Consider the following 20,985-nt stretch of genomic DNA (forward strand, 5'->3'; position numbering starts at 1 on the left):
GGTCCTGTTTAAAGGGAGTTGAAAAGGTCGATATTATATTAATGGACTAAGAAAAAGAGAAATGAAGGTGTTATACAAATACTGTCAGATGAGGAAGTGTTTCCAAAATTTTAGAGAAGACAGTTCTGTCCTTTTTATCTTGTAATACTGAATAAGAGGACAATGAATTTTATTAAAGAGCTGCAAAAGTTAAATCTGATTTAAGGAGAGGAAACACAGTGACACTGCTACAAGATGTCATTCCCTTCTTGACTGTGGTAAACTCAAAAATGGAACGAAACTGTGTGGATGTGAGAGAATCCAGGGAAATAACAAGCGACCTTGTTAGGGGGACTGCCAGAAGGGACATCAAAACTTGGACCTTTCTGGGATCGGCTGCACCTCTGGGTCCACTCACGGCTTTTTGTCAGTGTCCCCCTGTGTGACCTCCCTCCCTTCCATGCCACAGTGCTGTTTTGGCTTCGTGGATGAATTTCCAACCTGCTGCCATCCATCATTTCTACTTTGCTTGAAATTCACCTGTCAGGGCACATGGCAGCCGTGACGTGGACGTGTGGAGGAGCATCCCTGGTGGGACAATGTGGACTCGCATTGAAGGGCAGGCACTGTGCTCCCGAATGCAACCTGCCAGTCCTCCCCAATTAGGGGGGATGGTTTTCCACGCGAAGCTGGGGCATCCATGGAGACCTGACTGAGCTCCCTGCCCAGTGCTGCAGTGAGCCGTGCAGAGATAATTGAAGGCGGCAGTGCTGAAGATTCGTCAGCGGTGCTGGAAGCCTTCCAGTGGTGCTGAGCTGACAGCAGTGCTGGGCTGGAGCAGGCACTGTTGCGAGCCCACATGGGGTGGGACCCCCACACTGTCCCATCCCTGGTGTCTGGGTGGCAGGGGTCTGCTCTGTGCTGGGGGTGTCCTGCGGTGCCCTCCCTCCACTCTTCAGGTTCATCCTGCTAACAAATGGCATCCCTCATCATCAAAATATTTTCCACAGGCCCTCTGGTGATTACATGAGCGGTATCAGAAGTCATTAATTCTGAAATGTGGGCTCCAGGGGACACTTTCAGCAAGTTCAGCTGGCAAATAAACCTTTAAACCTTTACTTATTAAAGCTTCCCCTGTCAGGCAGGTGCTGGGCTGTCATTCACCAGCCTACAGCCCTCCTCAACAAGCAGCTGCAGCATCCCTCCTCTGCATGTCCCTGCAAAGCCAAAAGGGCAGAAGATTCCCTAAGCCTCAGCAAAGCTCTTGTTTTACCCGAGAGGAGTATTTCTTCAAAGGACTATGGCAAGGTGGCTGTCATTTATACTCTTTTAAACAAAAATCATAACACCTGATGTGTTATGTGAGCAGTGTTTCGGCTTTTTAAAATTTTTTTTCTGCTGTACATCTTCTGAAGTCTTTCTGATGTAATTTGGGATTATTTGCAACTTCCAAGTGTCAAAAGGATTCAAACCGCCTGGTTGAGGCTGCTTGTTACACTGAGCAGCAGTTGGAGGAGAAGTGCTTTCCCATCTGATGACTTTTGGTTATCAAGCAGGGAGGTAATACCTAATACTCAGTAAAAAGCCTAAATCTGTCTTGTGAAAAGGAATGAGTTCTTTCTGAAATGCTTCAGTGCTGAGACACATCTAAATCAAGCTATTGGGCGAGGGGTGGCTCTCTGCCATGGGGCGAGCAGCTTACCGTGAACACTAACTGCATGTGATGCCTGAGCCGAATACCCTTCAGAGCTGCTTAACAGCTTCTCTTTTCCATTTTGGTGATATCTTTCTAAATTATACATTAAACTTATCAGGCTGAGTAATGCATCACAGCTTCCCTGTGTCAGACTTAATGTTCCTTACTCAGCTGCAGCTTTGTGTTTGCCTTTCCCTTCTGTTTATCGTCAGGCAAACCTCGGGTCCTCCTTGCCGGGAGCTGCCTGTGGCAGAGATGCTCTGTAGGAGCCGGGGTCCAGCTGCTGCTCCGAGTGCCCGGGGAGTCCGGGGCTACCCCATCCCAGGGCAAGGACGGCTCACGAGAGCAGGACCTGCTGCACTGTCGATGCTGTGAAAGGGCCCTGAAAAATGCTGCGTCCTGTGTCCATTGAACCCATGCTGCTGTCCTGTGGGATGTGGGTGCTTTGCAATAGGTGGAGTTTGTGCTTGTGGGTAAATAAGCCAAAACACCCCAAGAATCTGAGCAGCCACCTCCTGAGGCAGCACACGGGGAGAGCGGTCACAGCAACGTGTCGGCACTTTTGATCCTGGGTGAGAAGGGACCGACACCATTGCTGTTGTGATTTTAGGTGCTACAGGAAAAACAAGTAACTTGCTACTTTTCCTTGCCAATATGTCTGAACACAGATAGTATTTTGTTAAGTGCAGCTTTAAAATGGAAACCCAAGCAATTTTCTTGCAGTGCCTTCTCAGATCGTTGCACAGCAAGATGCAAGTAAGGACAGAAGCATCTCTCTCAGTTTTAAGTGCTCTACATTAATGCCGGTGTCTTCTGTGAAATTACCAGGCTTTGTTGCTGGAATTCTGTGCCTGTTTGCCCCTCGTAGAAATTGTCTCTGTAGGCGCTGAGGACAAGCCTGTTCTGGAGCTGCTCCAGCTTCTTCTGAAATGTTGGTGTTGCAAAGGTTGACAAAGGAGGAATTCCTAATTTTAGGGTTCTGTTTCTCTTGCAATTTCCTTGTGTTTTGAGGTCTTTTATATTTCTTCTATTAACTGTTAAATATCTCCCTGCCAGGAGACGGACTGAGTTCCTTCCTTGCTTGCTGCCTCTCCTCTGAGCATCCTCTGTATCACCCTCTTTTTGAACCCCAAGTTCTTTGGCTGCATCAAGCCCTTCAGTTGCAGATGCTCTGCAGGACTGGTGCTCTTTGAAGCAGTCTTTTTATATCGTTACATTTTATTTTATTCTGATGTATATATAAATAATTGGATGCCTTTAGTAGGCTGCAACTATACTCCTGAGTCATATATCCACCAGCTTTTTTTTCCTTAGAAGTCGGGAGGCAGCTGTGGGAATTGGCGCTGCTCTTTTAATAAATGCAGTCACTCCAATGCCTGTAGCACCTGAGCGGGTTTTTCTGAATAGCACAGCTTTATCTATTTTTAACACACTTTCACCTTATTATGTTTACATTCTATAGCAAAACACTGTATGTTTTCAGCAAAATTAATCAGTATAATTATGTGTGATTTCCAATGTCAGGTTCAGCCGAAACACTGATTCAGGGCAGTGATTAGCCCTCTCAGCAGCAATGGGGATGGAGAGCTAATCTGTGCTGAAAACTCTGATTTTGAAAGATACCGTTTATACTTTACTCATAAATTGAATATTTCCTCTGAACCCCCCCAACCGGTTGGAATAAAATGTGGTTTTACCTGTTGGCAATGCACTGTGTTTGTTTTAGGCTGCAGTTTTGCTGCTGTTTGCAGAGGCTGCTGTTACTCAGACAAACAGGGGCTGAGTCTTTATTATCAGGACCTCTGCCCCTTTGCATTTGCCTGAGGTTATACCAAGTGAACTCCTGCAATTATTTAAATCTGCATAGTCTTCATCTTCTCCGATCCCAGAAAAAAAAAATAAAGTCACTGAATATCCCGTGATTCTGTGGTTTTGTAATATTGCTTCTGGACAGTGCAGCAAGAGCTGCATGTCATGAAATGCCATTCCTCCCATGTGAGCTGCTTGCATGTGGCTTGTAGTGTGTCCCTCTACATAGAGAAGTCAGTCTTTGACTCCTTTCAAGGTTCAAGGTTCATTGTAAACATGAAAGTCGTGCAAGTGTTGATTTCTTTTTTTCTCCATTTCAGCCATGCAGCCTTTCAGAAGGCATTTTACAGACAGCGAGCTCCAAGTGCTTCACTTGCTCTTTCAGACCTTTAGAAAGTACAGTGACATGGGACCGAAGCTCCCACATGGTAAAAAAGTTCAGATCAATTAAAACAATTTACTTTGTTGCTCATGATCCCAGACCATTGCAATTTATTGGTAAATAAGTGACTTTAAAAGCACGTTCATTCAGTGAGTGTAGAGAGGAAATGTTAACAGGTTCTTGGGTAAATTAGGTCTCTGGTCACAGACTCGCCCTGCAAACCTTGCAGGGCCCACTTGCCTGCAAGCCTGAGGGATTCCAGCTTTTGGAGAAAACTACAGTTTCTGATGGCTTTTTGGCATTCAGAGAAATGCAGATAATGGAGTGTGGCAATGGCCTGGAGGCTGGAGACAGGGTGGACAGTCAGTGTTAACAAGGTGAGGTGCAGCCTTTTATGGGTGTTACAGAGCCACTGGGCTTGTGCTGATGCTCAGCAGAGGTGAGACGGTAAACAGCAATTACTAAGCAGTTTTTATATCAGCCACAAATGTATTTTTCAGAACTATTTGAATACTCTTTCAAAATGGACCTTTTTTTAGCAGAACTTAACAGCACTGAAAAACAGGAGTCAGTGCTGTTTTTGTCAGGGTCTCACTTATCCTGTGGACAAGTCTGCTGCAGTGTCAGTTTGCCTGCTTGGAAAATCGGCTGTCACATGCCAGGGACAGCCAGATCTGTCAAGCTCCACACAGTTTTCCTTTATTAGTTCTATTGCATTTATTGCCTTTTGTATGCTCTGAGGGATGATGGTTGTTCAGTGACAAGAACCTGGAAAATCATTCAAGTTGACAATGCTTTTTAGATTTCATTTTTTCCTTGTGTCTCTATCTGTTAAATGGAAAGATGAGGACATGGTGAACGTGCTGGGAACGTGCCTCCAAGCTCTGGGCTCTGCTGTTGTTGCCATCCCCACATCACCAAACTGTAGTTTGTAGTTGCTCTTACACTGTCTGATAAAGTTCAGATCTGAGAGGTCCAAGATGAAGAACAAAACTGTCCTTTTTTTGAAGGACAGCAAGACAAGGGTCTTCATTCCTCTTCCATGTTCTGTGCTGGCAGGAAAAAGTGAAAAAGCAGTGAATTTGAAAATGCACAGAGCACTCTGAATCTGGATAATGCAGAGTATTGCTGTTTCTGGGATTTCAAGGACTCTTGTCATAAGCTGTTCGTTCCTCAGCATTACCTCTCTCTTAGATGCTTCTTCAGATGCAACGATGCCTAAGCTCAAAAACCCCTTTGATCTGCGCTTACTTTGCTGAGCATTTACCAACTTAAAAGTACCCATGTTAAACTTTAATATTGCCGTGTCTGGCACTGGATGTTCCAACTACTGCTGCTTTTTTGGGATGTCTCAGAAGATACCAGTGTATATAGCTGGGTCAAGTAGCTGATGGCTGAAATGAGTAATGACTTTCTGTGTGTAATAGTCTGCGTCTGTTATTGAAATTCGGAAGCTTTCCTGCCTTTTCGTATTTTGTAAAGTGTACAATGTCATGGGCATTGTGTGTTCTTTTCTCTTGCTACACCACAGTGTACACCACAGGCAGCAGCACTCAATTTATAAAATATCTCAACTTTGTAGTCACTTTTGGCAAGTAAATTTAAAAAAAAGGGAATTTCTGCATATAACAGCAATTGCATAGCTATCTGTTGTATTCTTTAAAAGGCATTGCCAAAACTTCACTGTTGTTTTGGAGCATACTGTGAAATAAAAAGATGAGGGAGATTCTTCAGGTGAGATGCAGCCATGTTGTTGCAAAGTTATCAAAGTTATTGCAAAGAGTTACCAAAGAAATTGATAACTCTCATGTGCCACATATGCTCACCTGATATATTTGCTTTCACTACTTAAAAATGTAATTGGATGGAGCATTGGCATCTGTCATTGTCTCAGCCTGAGCCTAAGAGCTAAACAAAGCTCACCTTCCTCTGCTTAAATAACACAGCTTTGGAGGTTATTGGGGCACTGTCATCTGCTGGGAAACTGCCAGGCTGCTCCTGTGCAGTGCATTTTAGACTGATGGATCAGGCTGAAGGGCAGTTGGCTTAGCTGTCTTCTGCTCATCCCTGTAACATCTCTGTTAGCAGCCAGGTCGCTTGCTTTGCCATAGCAGTTTGAGGCAGGACAGGCTCACCATCCAGTTTACCATTCTCTTCTCTCACTGTATGAGAGAGAGACCTGATTTGGAGCAAAAAGGAGCCAGGAAGAAATGTGTGCTCCTCCCTTGAGTTCAGAGTTGCACAGGCACTTACTAGAGCCGTTTGTCCACCCTGGGAGAAACAAAATCCGTTTGTCGGATCTCCCCAAGAGAAACCTGAATGCCTACACAGCCAGAAAGGACTTGGAGTCTTTGGAAAGGTCTGATAAGGAGAAACTCCACTCTCATCAACAGGTCAGAGAAGCCCCTCTGAGCTGCACAGCAGCACTGGTGGGGTTCACATTTCCATTTAAGTTTCCAAGGCATCCATGTGAGAGTCTCTGAAGTGTATGTGCAGGAGGCCCAGAAAGCTGGGCTTCTCAAAGTCTACAACAGGAGTCCTGAGATGCTAATCCCTGTTTGTTAATCCCTGTGTCTGGGGGAATTTGAGACTTCTGAGTGATTGTGAAGAAGAAAGAAGGTTGTCTAATAATCTTTTTCTTGCAGTTTAGAAAAAAATTCAAGTCTGATACTCTTTTTTTTTTGCTTTAGGATTTGATGTTTCCCGTTTAAAGTGCTGCCTCAGTTCCCAGCTGGCTACTCTGGGTACCTTTCAGGACACCCTGGCTAATCAGCCACAGCTGCAGGGAGAATGGAGGGAGGCCAGCATGTCCTTGACATGGCAGTTTGGGGTGTCCCTGGTACCTGCCCATCTCTGCCTGTGGGCACAGCCTCCTGTTGCTGGCTTTTATAAATCTTTTGTTTGGACTCTTGCATCTCTGTGAGCCCTCACATCCAATGCAAAGTAAAGCTGGACTCCAAAATATGTACCAGAGGAGAACTTTGGATTCCTTGGCACTGGGGTTACTCATATCTGGAAGGGTTATCTAGGCATAACAAAACCTTCAAAGAATAACCTGTGTGCTGTATAGCAATGTCATAAGGGTTTTGCCATAGGAACAAAAGTGTTGCCCGACTATCAAAGGCAACATTATGAAAGTGTTTTGAAGGTTACTGATGTTATTCCTCTGGGAATTGTATTACCAGTCACTGATATAAAAAGTAACAAATTTAAAGACGTTATAAACGATAGAGCCCTTGGAGCAAGAGCAAAGAATAGAAATAAAAAGGACTTGTTGGCTTACCATGTACTGTATAGGCTGCATGGAACACTAAATAGCATTTATCTCCTGTTCCTCCAGGCAGGCATCAGGCTCACACACACTTCCTTTCCAGGCACCTGGAGCCCTGTGTCTCTGCACTGTGTGCTGTGCAGGTGTGGGGAAAGGAGCCAGGGCTGGTGAGCACCGTGAGCACAGCTCCAGCCCCTGGGATGCTGCAGGAGCTGCCGGCAGGTCTCAGCACTGCAGAGAGCTCCCTTTCTGGTGGGCTGGGGAGTCGGCAGCACCCTGTGAAACACTGAAGCTGGTGCTTTTCTCCCTCATGTGGGTGGGCCAACCCTTGGACACAGCCTTAGTCCTACGTCCTCTCTTCCTACATCCTGGTGTCCCGCTGCTGTGGAGTGCACATGGGGTTGGAGGGGCAATCCACTTCCAAATGATTTTAAATCGTTTTCATCTGTACAAAAATAGCTTGAAGCTTGGTGAAGCTTTAGGAGCAGCACTGAGGGGACAGCATGCCTCTGAAGGGGAAGCTTGTCATGAGCTCTCAGTACATTCTCCTGGGCTTTTCTTCTTTAGTATTTGGAAATGTCAGCTTTTTATTACTTGGTCCACCTACAAAAATACCAATTAAAAAAGTAAGAAGTGAAGTATCTTCAGGTACACATTAAACTGTTCTTAATTCACAGAAATGCATTAATATTTAACAGTTAACAGTGTTATTGAGGCAAACTAGGCCATCAGCACAAGAGAAAAACTTGCACCATTTGCATTCCAACTGGAATTGGAAGCAGTGCATTCTGTTGATAGAAACTTTGAAAGCACTTGGTGAATGTCAGCAGACCTTTGAAATTAAAATTTCTTCTTATTTCAGACCAACTATTATTGTATCTCTGGCTTGGATGAGCTGGGAAAGGACAGAAGCCACTTGGGGCATGATTTATAGTGCTGGCATTTCTGGCTGGTGATGAGGATGGAAGTGTTCTGAGCTGAGCTCTGTCTGAGCTCGTTTGAAATGCAGTGACAGAATTCCCATGTAAAGGTTGCAATAAAAACAGAAAGAGGGAGAAGCGATTCTGTACTTCAGAGTGAAAAAAATAAAGAGTCCTCACAAATGTCAGCTGAGGGATCTCTGGCTCACACTTGTTGGGGAAAAATAGTCCAAATGCAGCAGCAAATCTTTTACAGAGCAGCAGCCTACAAAGAGAGCAGCACCATTATGGCATATTCGGTACCTTGGTATTTACATTTGTGTCTGTGATTTGATGGTGCTTTGCCCATGTGTGCATGGGCAGTGTAATGTGATTTCAAACTATTCATGCAGCTGTAGGGCAGAACTCTACTCCACATCTGCAGCTTTGGTGGCTGTGAGGATCCTCACCGGTGCTTTGTGGGCAATTGAGCATTTGCTTTGTTCTACCCTAGAAAGAGCTGTCTTTTGCTGTTACATCGAGTAATCTTGGTCTATAAATCAGGCTGTATCAGTTAGCAAATTCAGTTGTTACAAAAATGATAAGCACGATTCAAGTGTAGGACACTGAAATATCAGGTGGTTTTGATGTTCTCCTCTGTACCACTTTCCTTGCAGAAGAAATTCCACTGTTCTGGATTTGATTGTAATATGCAGGTTTAATGTAAGAAAACATAGAAGCACTGTTCAAATGTTAAGTCTTCAAAGGTGGTGAGCTGGAGTAGCAGAATATGCCCAGTATAGCAAGAAATGTGTGTGTGTCTGTAATGAGCCTCATTTGTCAGGAAGAGTATCTCGAAGGAGTTCAAACCCAGAGAAACTTTTGCTTTGCCCTCAGCGTTATTGTTTGAAAATCCTCAAGGCTTTTGCAGAATGAGTTGTAAAACTGCAGAGAGCAAGTGACAGGGAGGAGGAGGAGATAAGTGGTGATTTCCATGTCAGATCTGTCTCCCTGCAGAGGCGGTTAGTGCTGGATGCAGAGCTGGGTTAAAGGGCAGATGTTTTCATTTGTGCACTTTCCTGAGGGGGGGTGTGACCAAGCTGAAGTTTTCTGTGCATGCTTTTTATCATGGTTGTGTTTTCATATGCAGGCAATGGCATAGCTTAGAAGGTTATGAACTGAGTCAAATAGCTGCCCTGGCACCTCCTCTGACCAACTGCTTAACAGCTGTGAAAGTCTCAGCGTGGTCTTTCAAGAATCCAGACCTACAGTCATAAAGGACTGAGTGGAAAACAGTAAAAACTGTGGGTTTGAAAGAGGCTCCTCTGCCTTGCTCTGTGGGTGGAAGCCTGGAGCCCACTGTGGTTCTTGGAGAAAACCCTTTGGAGACCTGGGTGGGAGCCCTGTGCTGAAGGATGCACTGCTCTGCTGGGCATTACCAGCACCATGAGCGCTCAGATGCCAAAGACTTGGCTCTCCTCAGACCTTCCCAGGTGACTGCTTTCATGGACTCTAATGGGTTTATTGCTCCAGAGCAATAATCAGGACAGATTTCCCTGCTGCATCTCTGCCCCCAGGACCTCTGTGTTAGCACCACCAGCTCTTCTGTGTGTTCCTAGATAAACAAATGCAGTCCCAGCTCATGGCAGAATTATCTTGTCCCTGTCAACTGCCTGTGTAAGTTAAAGCTTCCAGCTGGGAGAGGTGACACAGATGAAAAGAAATTTCCATTGTCCAGAAGAATAATAACTTCATGAGAAAGAGAAGTGCCTTTTGTTTTATTTTGCTGCATGTTTCAAGTTGTGCAGCATCATCCTTCTGTTACACCTTTTACTAGCACAAGAGGTATTGCTATGAAAGATAAAAAGCATCTCAGAAATCAATTTCTTTTGGAACTTCAGAGGCCAGGAATTACAGTGTTGTATTTCTCTGTATCTTTCAAAGTATACGTTAAGTAAACATGATCCCCAGGAGTATTCAGAGACAGCTCTTTCTGTATAAAATATCTTCAAATATATCACATTTGACGATGTATTGGTGAGTGTTTGGTATTTGTTCTATATTAAGACTCTCTTACTTTGCTGCTCATGCTATTTAAGTGCTGCCCGGTGATGCCCACGCTGCTCTGTGTGCTGTGCCCTTACCAAGGTATTGAAGAAGAAGTGGGAAGCATGTTATAAAGCATACAGATAAATTAAATCTTGATTCCTTTTAAAATAATTGCAGGAAATCTCATAATCTCAAAAGAATTTTTTTGCTTTCCAAGCTCTTCAATCTTTACAGTACATGGAGCTGTATCGGCCTCTAGCCAACTTCTTGTCTCAAAAATTAGTGAATTTAAACAAACAAAAAGACTCAAAAGAACTTGGGCTAAAAAAAGTGGGAAAATTACTATGTGTTGGAGTTGTGGCAGGCTGATCTTTGGAGACAAAGTATCCTTGGTATCCACAGGGCATAAATCTTGAGACTCCAGGCATGGCTGGGGTGCAGCAATGGTGGGGATGGCCACTGCCCTGGAGGAGACCAAAATCTTCTGTACACAGGCAAGGACAGTGCCAACTGGCAGCAGCTCCTGAGCCAGTGCCTGTCAGGATGCTGATTTAACTGCATTTAAAACCATATATACACCAGTGTTTCTTCGCCCAGCTGACGCCTGGTGTTCCTTTCTTCCTGAGGAATCTTTTGAAGGGACAGAATTTCCACCAGCTCCTTTGTCAGCTGGAGACATAGGACACAAAGCTAATTCAAAGTGCTGTACTGGCTAAAAGGAATTTCCCAGTAGGAGGAGTTCTACTCCACAGCACAACTTCTGCTTTTGTGTCCAGCTCTGGGACCCCACTCTCTTCCCTGTGCTCCAGTGCTTCAGCTCAGGAGCCAGGGCTGTGCTACGTCTCTGGTAATTGTCTCATTCTGTGTAATTAAATGTTCCCAGCTCTAAGGCAATGAGTTGTGCATTCAAAGTCAATGTTTTTGTTTTCACGGTAAGTGTGGAAGATAAACATATTCTAGTACATCAGCCACCAGGTTGTCTTCTATAGCATGACCTCAATTAAAAATTAGTTCAAGGATAAAGAAATTGCTGGGATTCAAACCAGTAATCTTCCCCAAAGCTAGCATTTGGTCTCTGTAAGGAAAGAATTCTATTATTTCTCTGTCTGTGTTGTATCTTTGTGCCTTGTTCTTCAGGTATCCCAGGCTCCACTCCCAAACCTTTGAAAATCCAGAGGAAACCCTCCAGATAGACACTGCTATGAGCAGTAGAAGATTCTGTCATCCACGTGTCTGGGAATGGTTTCCTTGATTTGACTTTTAGATAGCATATCAATAATGCACAGATACTCCCAGTACCTGTCCCTGAGTTACCTGCGGGTACTGAAGCAACATGTAACAGAAGCCCCTCAAAACCACGGAAACCTCTTAGTATTATCATTTCTTGGCGTAATATCCTGGTGGATATTGATCTAGTCACTGCACAGCAGTGAATGTGAATTATCTTCCCAGAAAGCTGATATTCCTTTTCAGCTTTTTGGATTGTTTTAGGAATTCAAAGGATACTTTGTGAAGGAATAGTTGTCAGAAAAGAAAAAACCTGTTATAATTTTAGGGGTGAACAGGGAGGAAAGGGGCACAGGAGCTGCCTCTGCATTCCCCTGCCATGCTCTGCTGCTCCTTCTACCTTTCTGCTTTGTGGTTTAGCCATTAAGGCTGGAACAGGCTTCACCACACACAGTACTTTGCAGGTTGGACACAACAGAACTAACATGGGTGTCCAGTGCCAAGTGGGGCGAGTGGCTGTGCTTGGGGGTAATTTCTTGGCTGGGACTAAGTTCACCAATGCTCATCATCCCTGAGGATGATTAATTTCCTTTCATCCTTCCAGCAGGGAGTACAAATGCAAAACTTTCAGCTCAGAGGTATTTTTCCAAATAAAATTATCTTCAGCTGTGGTCATCGGTGATTTGGGAGCCTCTGCCAGTGAGATTTTGCCTTGAGCTGATTGCCTTGGCTGAGCAGCTGAAGAGCAGCTGGAATCTGGCCAGAAATGGCTTTTGCTTTTTGCTTTTAAAGCAAAAAGAAATAAGACAACCAAACCAGCATGCTTTTGGATGAGAACAGAAGAAAGGGGGAGGTTTTTTGTGATTATTCTGCCTGAGAAGGAAGACTTCCCTTCGTGGGGGACTGACTCTGGGAAGTGAAGGCAGAAGGTGGTTGCTGAAATGAAAGGAGGGTTTCCCCCACGGCTGAGCTGGCCTGGAGCGCTGCAGGAACTGTCTGTTCCTTCACACCAGTGTCAGCCAGCCCTTTGCTGGCTGCCTGTGCCCCCACACCTGCCAGAACTGTTTCAGTTTTATTTCAGTTTTATGTTTCTGCTCCTGTGAAAAATACCCTCATGGAGCAGGCTAATGGAACAAACGTTGTTTTACTCAGTTATTTCCATGGTGGGTAGCAGAGAAAGCTGCCCCACTGCTCCAGCCACTGGGACAGAGGGCTGCAGCACCTTATGTGCCATTGCCACTTTCTGGATAATATGTACACTTCCACCATCATCTAGTTTTTCTCCTTCATTTTTCATAAGAATTGGCACTAGATTAATGGTTAAGCCATGGAAGAAATGTAACGCCATGCCAGTCTGATTTATGGACCACTTAGTGCTGATGAAGCTTCAAACAAGAGTCAGACAGATGTTGCAGTTGCATTTTTCTTTATCAAAACTATCGGCTTTTCGTGTTTAACTGCTTGTTGCACCATCTCCTGCTCACCCTCCAGCAGCAGTGGAGCCCATTCCTCCACCACACTGAGGAGGCAGGTGAGGTGCCCTGACATGGCAGGAGGAGCCAAGGAGCCTTGCCCAGGTCAGGGACAGATGGCAGTGCCTTCGACTCAGCTGCGTGGGAAGGGAAACAGCTCTGCTGAGACTCTGGGCACTGGAATGACGGGCTGCTTTCCAAAAGGCACGTTCTCCGAGCCATCTGCAGCCCAGTCCAGGGCTCCCCTCCCTGCCACCCCAGTAAAGAGCTTCTGCTGTGGCTTGTCCACTGTCCTGGCATCGTTCCCACGTGGAAGTTACATTTGTAATTTTTCTTTTAGTCTTTCACATCTCTCTTGCTCTCCTGGTAGGTCACCACAAATAGTGATTCACTGCTGATTTTAAGTTTTCCAAAACACACCTATTCTCTTCATTTTTTGTCAAAACATTTTAGTTCACCAAATAGATTGGCATTCATGAGATATGTCAATCTGAGGTCAACTTTTAGATGTAGACATAAGGAACAAACCTGTTAGGTTTGTGTTTATTTTATATGTTTTTATATATAAAAACTATACATTTCAGTGCCGATGCACTGCTGAGGTCCACTTGCTTGTGCTGCAGTGAAGTCAGGAAGACCTGACAAACGGGCACCATCAAGCTGTGAAAAACACAGCTATCTGAGAGGAAGGGAGAAGCACCTGCAGAACTGCCACATTGCCCAATGCTGTGATGGCAGCATGTCCTTGCTCCCTTCTTTGAAACTTCTCTGAGAGCAAGAGGCGTCTTTACATGAAATCTCTGAAGCATATTACTTTTTATTACTTCATCATCTAGATCACTAATTACATTAAATTAGCTGATGGAGACTATTTGGGTGTATAGGTAATCATTTTTATTACTTAAACCTTTTCTGAATTATGCACGAGGACTGTGATGTTTCAGATCTCCTCACTGTGGAAAGAGAGGATGTGATGGTTTCCTGTGTCCTCTGGCTGTCTCTCATCTGGGGCAGGTGTGTCCTGGAAAATGGAACGTTTTCAACACTTCACAATTAAACATAAAAGATTCAGTTGTTTGTCTCCAGAAGAATCTTGGGAATAGAAGAGCCAACAGTTTTCTTTGCTTTAGCACTTTCCAAAACTGCTCTGAAATAAACTGTTAGGTGTTCCTTACAAGGTTTCCTTGCCGCCTCCTTGTGCAACACAACTCTTTTAGAACAGGCTGCAAGAATTTGATACTATATTTTCACAGAATCTTCACTGAGAATCCCCTGGTTGCAGTTCTATCCATAGAGGGGAAAAATGCAAGTTCCTGCTTGCATGTCTTCCTAACTTAAAAGAGCTTCTCCTCCAGATGTTTCTGGTTATCGAGGTCACACTTCAGGAGGCTGCTCTGCTTGTCATGTTGCTGTACACAGGCACCAGTGGCCTCTCCACTGCCAGCACCTTCTTAGCCAGCCTGGAGGAGCTGGGAGATGTGACCAGCCACCCCCTGATCTCAGAGATGTGCAGGATGCTCCCTGTGTGCGGGGGGCACACGGGGGTGCATGGTCACCCTGCACCTGGAGGTGGTGAGTGCTGCCCTACTCCTGCCCTGAGCTGCTCCAGGTGCAGCTCCTGACATGCTGTGCTGTGCTTTGCCCATCAGAAGTTCCCTTCCGTAGGTCTCCTTGGTGTAGGTGTCCGTGTATTGCTCCAGCCCTCCCCTGGTTTCATAAACAAGTGCTCCTATTAGCACAACCTTTGCACGTGAATGATATGTTGTGTTCCCTCTACCCCTTGGAACAGGGCTCTAACAACATTAATGAAACATTAGAGTTTTAATTACACCATTATCCTATTTATTTTTATAAATAATTCCAAAGCAGTCATTAAAGTTTGCGAACTTAGGAGTAAATGACTTAAGGGAAAGAAATCAGCTCCTCAATCTTGTTATTATCTATTGTACAATCTCCCTGGGATGCTGCTGGGGAACTGGCGGAGTTGTTACTGTTGCTGTTGTTAAGATGATTCATTTGCTCGCAGGGTGGTAACACGGCTCGGTGGGAGGGCACCGCAGTGCGTCACAGCGGGGTTGCCTCCCCCTCGCAGCCCCTGGGAAGGTGTGTGGGGAGAGGAGAGCCTTGATCAGCCTGCGGGAGCTGGTGCCTCGCTGTCCTCCTGCAGCAGCTTTGCAAAGGGCTCTTGCAGTCCCCACCTTCTGCAGCTTGCTGGATTCATCGCAAAGCTGCAACATCTTCAAAAGACAAGGAATTCCAGGCTTGACTATGAAGAGGCCATCGTTGACGCGCTGTAATATTGTTTGTGAGCCTTCTCGGCTCTTCCCTGCCTCTTTCTGTCACTGTTTGGAGAGTGTGGCTGTTCCTGATGTTCTCAGGCTACTTTCTGTGTATTCAAAATAGCCCCGATGTGGACCAGAACTGATGGAAGCATTGGCTCATATGAACCAAAGGTCCCTTAAACCAAAACAAATTACCTGGTATTCATTGTAAGTGGTGTTTGCAAGACTCTTGCAAGTATTCGGTGTTGTAGAGTTTGGAAAAAAGGTTGAATTTGAGCATACAAGGGAAGCAGGAGAGTTGCAAGCAAAGAGCCCTCAGGATGGGGGAATCCATGTGCAAACTGTCATGTCTGTCTTTTGCCACCTCTTTGAAAGAACAGCTCTGATCTTGGGGAAATCCAGGACATACTGGGGTCTGATTATGATGCTTTCTATTACAGTTTTAATTAGGAACATAAATGCAGAGAGCTCTGGGCAGGGGAGAGGCCCACTGACATAACTCTTGCTCTGCTCTCCCTGCAGAACCCAGACATCGTGTTGGTGCACTACCTGAATGTCCCAGCCATCGAGGACTGCGGGAAACCATGTGGCCCCATCTTGTGTTCAATAAACACCGACAAGAAGGAATGGGCAAAGTGGACAAAAGAGGAACTCATTGGGCAGCTCAAACCAATGTGTGAGTACCTGGAGCCATCTTTGCTTCTTTGCTGTATATTTAGAGTACAGTGTCTCTCACAGCCACCAGCCATCTCTGTGAAGGAGTCATTTGTCACCGTACAACTCGGCTTGTGCCTGCATGCACTTTCTTCCTAATATGCAGTACTTCTGGGATGCATGGTGTGAGAGCTGCTTAGACTGTCCCCAAAAGGGTCCCCTCTGCACACTGGGAAAAAATCGTACCTATGGTCCTGCACTTTTGAGGGCTGTTTGTAGGCATCTACTCACTTGCAAAGAGCCTGCTCAGTACTGGCAGGTGGATTCCCCTAAGGGCACTTCATGTTTGGATGGTCAGTGTCAGGTCACAGTGGGTTGCTGTAACTTACAGAAGGCCCCATGGAATGGAATGGGCATTGTTTCCTACAGTTCTGAGCTTGGCAGTCTAAAGAGTCTGCTTAGGTGCCCAGAGTGATGGGGAAGTTTGCCCTCAAACAGGCAGTTCTTTGGACCTCTCAACATCTGCCTTGGTATATAATATTTTCTTTTGCATCGCAGTTATATTGTATGCCTTCCCCTGGAGAGCACGTTCCAATGTGCACACAAACAACTTTTTGCAATGAAAGATTAGACATAAAGTGGGTCTGTAAGCAAGAGAAAATTAACTGCAGGAGCCACAATACCATATCTGAGTCAACAAATACCAGGTCTGCTTCTGTCCCTGCTCTCTGCCCCTGCCTGGGTGCTGGTGTCATGCCCAGCTTCCTGTAATTGGAGGTCACAGGCACAGAGTGCATCCTGATGTGTCTCTGCCATCCATGAAAGATCAGTCTAATGCTGACCGCAACTTCAGTAATCTGAGTTTGCACCACTTCTTTGTTGCATCCCGAGCTGTGCAGGCCCATGTATTTCTTTTCTACACAAAGCTGGAGGGCAGAAAGCAAGCAGAAGAGAATAAAGAAAATTACACATTTGCCCCTGGGACTGATAACCTTAGGCAGAAATCCAGGGTGTTGAAGGTGTAGCTGAGCCTGGACAAGTACCTTAACATTAAACAGGAGAGGAAGCAGCAGCCTGTTAAAAAATCTGCAGTGCATCAAGAAAATTATGTGAAAACTACAACGAACTCACCGTAAATTTAATAACACTTGGCTCTTTTATGTCTCAGGAGGGAAGAGTGAAATCCTGCGCAATTATTCAGAGTATATATGCATGTACACGTCTCTGTTTATGGGTACATATCCTGGGAAACACATCCTTAGAAATGTAGCTACAATAAAAGCTTTGGATTCTGATCAGACCTAAAAAACAAGGAGGACATAGATAACTGTGTTTGGGGAACGCAGAGGGGCACCGCTCGCCAAGAAGCCATCAGATTTGGTTCCATTATGGGGTGTGCCATGAAGTTCTGGAGCCAAGAACGTTAGTTTCATCACATTTTTGCATTAATCATGTTCTTTCACAGACTTCACAGTTTGATTGCCTGATGTTTCCAAATTTCTCTGCCCTAAAGCAGATTTGTCAATGACTTAATCAAAGCGTTGTGCTTAGTGTCACTGGTGCAGCAACAGTCTTGCCCTTTTACCTGTTTTGTGTTGCAGTTCACGTTTTATTCCTGTGGACTTGGAAGCTGTGGGAGGTTTTTGTTGATGCTTTTGTTTTCTTGGTTGCTGTTTCTCATAAGAATTTCACATTTAAGACAAGTTAGTGATGATACAGCCAGGCTTTGTGTGGAGGTCTGAGGACGCTCTACCTGTAGGGAGGTTCCCATTTCAGACCACTGATGTCATTCAGGATTAGGGAAGAGAAGCTGATACTAGTTTTGCCTTTGGGGAAAATGCTTCCTCCTGGTCAGAGGCTGGTGGCAGTGTCTAGCTCTTGACTCACTGAGAACACATGCTTGATTGTTCAAGTCCTATTCAGCCTGGACTGGAGTCAGGTGTTAGTTAAAGCTGTTGACCTCTGTCAGATATTAAAGCTTTTCTATCAGAATCAAAGGTAGCAGATAGTCAGTGGTGTGGCAGCCAAAGCCTGGGAGCGTGTTCTCTTGGCCATGTGTGCCTGGAGAACTAAAAGTGATGTGGCAGATGGCTGGCAGGGTGAGCAGCATCAGTCTTAGAGTCCGAGCCAGATAAATACATCAAACTGGTTTTTGTGAAATGCAGAGAGACTCTGACTGGGATGATCACGGAGCTTGTTTCTTGTATCTATTATTCACTCAGCTCCCTCTTCCTTCCCTGCCACATCATCCCAAAGTCCGTCCAGGCTTCAGCAAGTCTTCAGCAGGCATCAGGGACAGGCACTGGCTCCCAGTACCAGCCTCGTCACCTCCGTGAGCAGAGCAGGGCACTGAGGTCTGGGTGCCAGGAGGTGGCTTCTGCCCTGGTCCTGAAAGAGACTGCTGAACCCAGAGGGAGCTTCTTGGCTGGCTGCAGGGATGGTGTTTCCTCTTTCTGTGACTACTCGCACAGGTGTTATGGATTAGAACACCTTTCTGGAGTAGCCATACAGCTCTGAGAGCTTCGTGGAAACAGCATTAACTTGTTCTAACATAGCTGGTGTGTGAACTAATTAAGAGACTGAAATGACCCCAGCTGAACATCCATGAAAGGTAAATGCTGCAGATGCTCTGAGGATTTGAGTTTTTTTCAACACCTCCAGCTGAGTTGAGACTGTCAGTAATTAATCAGCCTGACTTCAGTTTTCATGGCTTTAGATTTTTGCTTTAGTTCTGATGTATTTGTCACCCTCCTTTGCACTGGGACATCCATGATCTCCTGATTGTCCTCTCTGGACTATCACTGTCGGTTTGTCAGACCTCAGTTTGACAGTCCTCGAGACTGAAACAGATGAGCCTGGAAGGGCTGCATACACATTCGTTACCTCCCACAGGATCATTACTCTCTCCTTCCAGGCTCATAGATGAGGCTTCTCATCTTGGAGGTGTCAGCAAAGGTCAGGGAGCGCAGGGAGGGCTGTGACACCTCCTCTGATGGCAGACCTGCAGTAATCCAACTGTTGGGAGCATTCCAGTTGGGTGTCTGAATCAAAAGATTTGTCATGTGTGTTGCTTTGATATGGATGCAACCTTTGGGGACATTTATGCAAAGTGAATAGCTATAATACATGAAAATTCTGCAGGAATGTTGTCCGAAACACCTGTAAGTCATTTCAGGATGCCTGGTGTGAAGAATGGGCCTCTATTTGGCATTGCTTTCAATTTTCCCCCCTCTTGCGTCCCATTATAGTCTTGCTTTGAGATTTCTCTGAACAGATTAGCAGATGTCCTTAGAGGCATCTGGTGGTAAAAGCAAATTCAGTGGCAGAATCCAACTCAGCAGAATTCTGTATATAAACTCCATATGATCAGCAAATTGTGGGCCAGCTCATGTTGGGGGTTTCTCCAAATCATCCCCTTTTGGCTCTCTCATCCTTCAGCTGGCAACGTATGAGTTACAAGCTCACAGCTGGTGCTACGTTGCAATCCTTTTTCCAGGTCCACTATAATTAAGAGCTATCTTCCTTTCAGAGAAAAAGTTTTTTCATTCCTCTGCTGCACAGAAACTGAGGGCTTCTGTTTGTGCCCCCTGCATGCAGCCACAGCTGGAAAGTTTCACGTGGTGCCAGTCAGAGTTGATGCCTCTGGGCATGGGCCAATCTCACTTCTTTCCAGAGTCCCCAGTTCTGGGGGGGGGGAACCAATCAGGGCCCCTGGAGGTGACCTGAACCTGCATCCCCTTATTGTTGCCACTGGAGATGGCATCAGACACCTGCAGCCCAGAGTGAAATTCAAATAGCAGCAATCAGCATTAATATGGTTTCAAGAATTGAGTTGTTTTATCTTGACTTGAGTTTATATTCAATTTCAGTAATTGGGTTTAAGAGGGGGTTTATATTTAATCTTAAGAGATCAGTTGTACAAAAGTCTGAATGGGATGATTTTTACATTCCCCAAATGGTTTGTCAGAGCTCCAAAGTGCCCCTCAATGGGGTCAGCTTAGTTCAGCTGACCACATAAAAAGCAACATGGATTCTTTAAAAGACTTTGGTTTTAGTAATGCTGACATCCAGTTTTACTGCAATAGGTTGAGTTTTTATTAAAAAGAGAACACAATAGTAGATGCTAGATAGGCTTTTATATTGTACCAACCACTTGGACTTCGAGTACCTCTGTTCACATTGTCGGCATGGCCAGTATGAGCCACCTGCTCATTTAGCCACCTGCTTGTCTTCTCTCATCTTCTCACCAACCCTCTAATTATTGCAGGTGTGTGGCTCTAAACAAGGGTCCCATGCAAGAATTGCAGTTCTCCTCTCCCTCTGAGATCTGCAGTGTCCTTTGTGTCCCCAGAGGAAGCTTGTTCCTGTGCCTTTATGGGCCACTCTGTAGGAAACGTGGTTTCCCTCATGGGCAAGTTTTACCTACTGTAGAAACTTTTCCGAAAGAACAAAATTAGGAATCAGGATTCAGCTGGTGCATTTCAGCTGCATTTGGAGACACAACAGTGAAATAATCCCACCGAGTATTGACAACAGTCCAGGACGAACCAACCATTAGCAGTAATGGAAATCAACTGGCGGAAACCTAAACCAAATAGTTTCCTGTCCCCCTAAAACTTAAATATTAAACCAGATGCAGCAATTGCCGAGCCTCTCTGGGGAGACTACGGGCACCCCAGCCTTTGTTTCCTGTTCTTCTGTAGTGTTTTATCTGCCCTCTTAGCACTTGGCTGTAGGCGCTGGCAGACTCAGTTCTAGAGCAGCCGCTGAGGGGGGTCCGCACCTCGCTGGCAGCACCACCGAGGTGTGGCAGCCCCGGGAAGGGCTGAAGGTCCCCTCCGTGCAGGCCACGCTTATGAGGACTTTTTTCCCCCAGAATGGCCCAGCAAGACTTATGCTAAAAAAAAAAAAATACACCGGAGATATTAAAAACAAGTGACAAAATTAACGCTGGAGAAACCGAGAGGCCTCGCCGGGCCCCGTGAGGGGTCGCGCGGGCCGGGCCCGCCGCCTGTGCCTTATCCGCTGGCGCCACCTGGCGGGCACCGCGCGCCGCTCGCGCTGCCCTTGGCAGAGGAGGAGGAGGAGGAGGAGGAGGAGGAGGATGGCGATGGTGCCCTTGAGCCGCAGGAGGAGGATGGCGATGGTGCCCTTGAGCCGCAGGAGGAGGATGGCGATGGTGCCCTTGAGCCGCAGGAGGAGGATGGCGATGGTGCCCTTGAGCCGCAGGAGGAGGAGGGCAAGCACCGCACGGAAGGAACGGGA

At 45.7% G+C, this 20,985-nt stretch overlaps 1 protein-coding gene across 12 annotated transcripts in view; it reads left to right on the plus strand.

Moving 5' to 3' along the window:
* Positions 1 to 20,985, plus strand: part of CAMTA1 (calmodulin binding transcription activator 1) — a 228,044-nt gene that overhangs the window by 157,214 nt on the left and 49,845 nt on the right. For 11 of the 12 annotated variants that reach the window (XM_017831164.1, XM_017831169.1, XM_017831171.1 and 8 more), the window contains one exon: positions 15,589 to 15,742. In XM_017831164.1, the coding sequence (XP_017686653.1) occupies positions 15,589 to 15,742 (154 nt within the window). Of the gene's footprint in view, positions 1 to 14,952; positions 15,078 to 15,588; positions 15,743 to 20,985 lie in introns of those variants that run through there. The other variant, XM_017831176.1, reaches the window with a different exon arrangement.

Source organism: Lepidothrix coronata, unplaced genomic scaffold (genome assembly GCF_001604755.1).
Source record: "Lepidothrix coronata isolate B3197 unplaced genomic scaffold, Lepidothrix_coronata-1.0 Scaffold188, whole genome shotgun sequence".
Classification (NCBI taxonomy): Eukaryota; Metazoa; Chordata; class Aves; order Passeriformes; family Pipridae; genus Lepidothrix; species Lepidothrix coronata.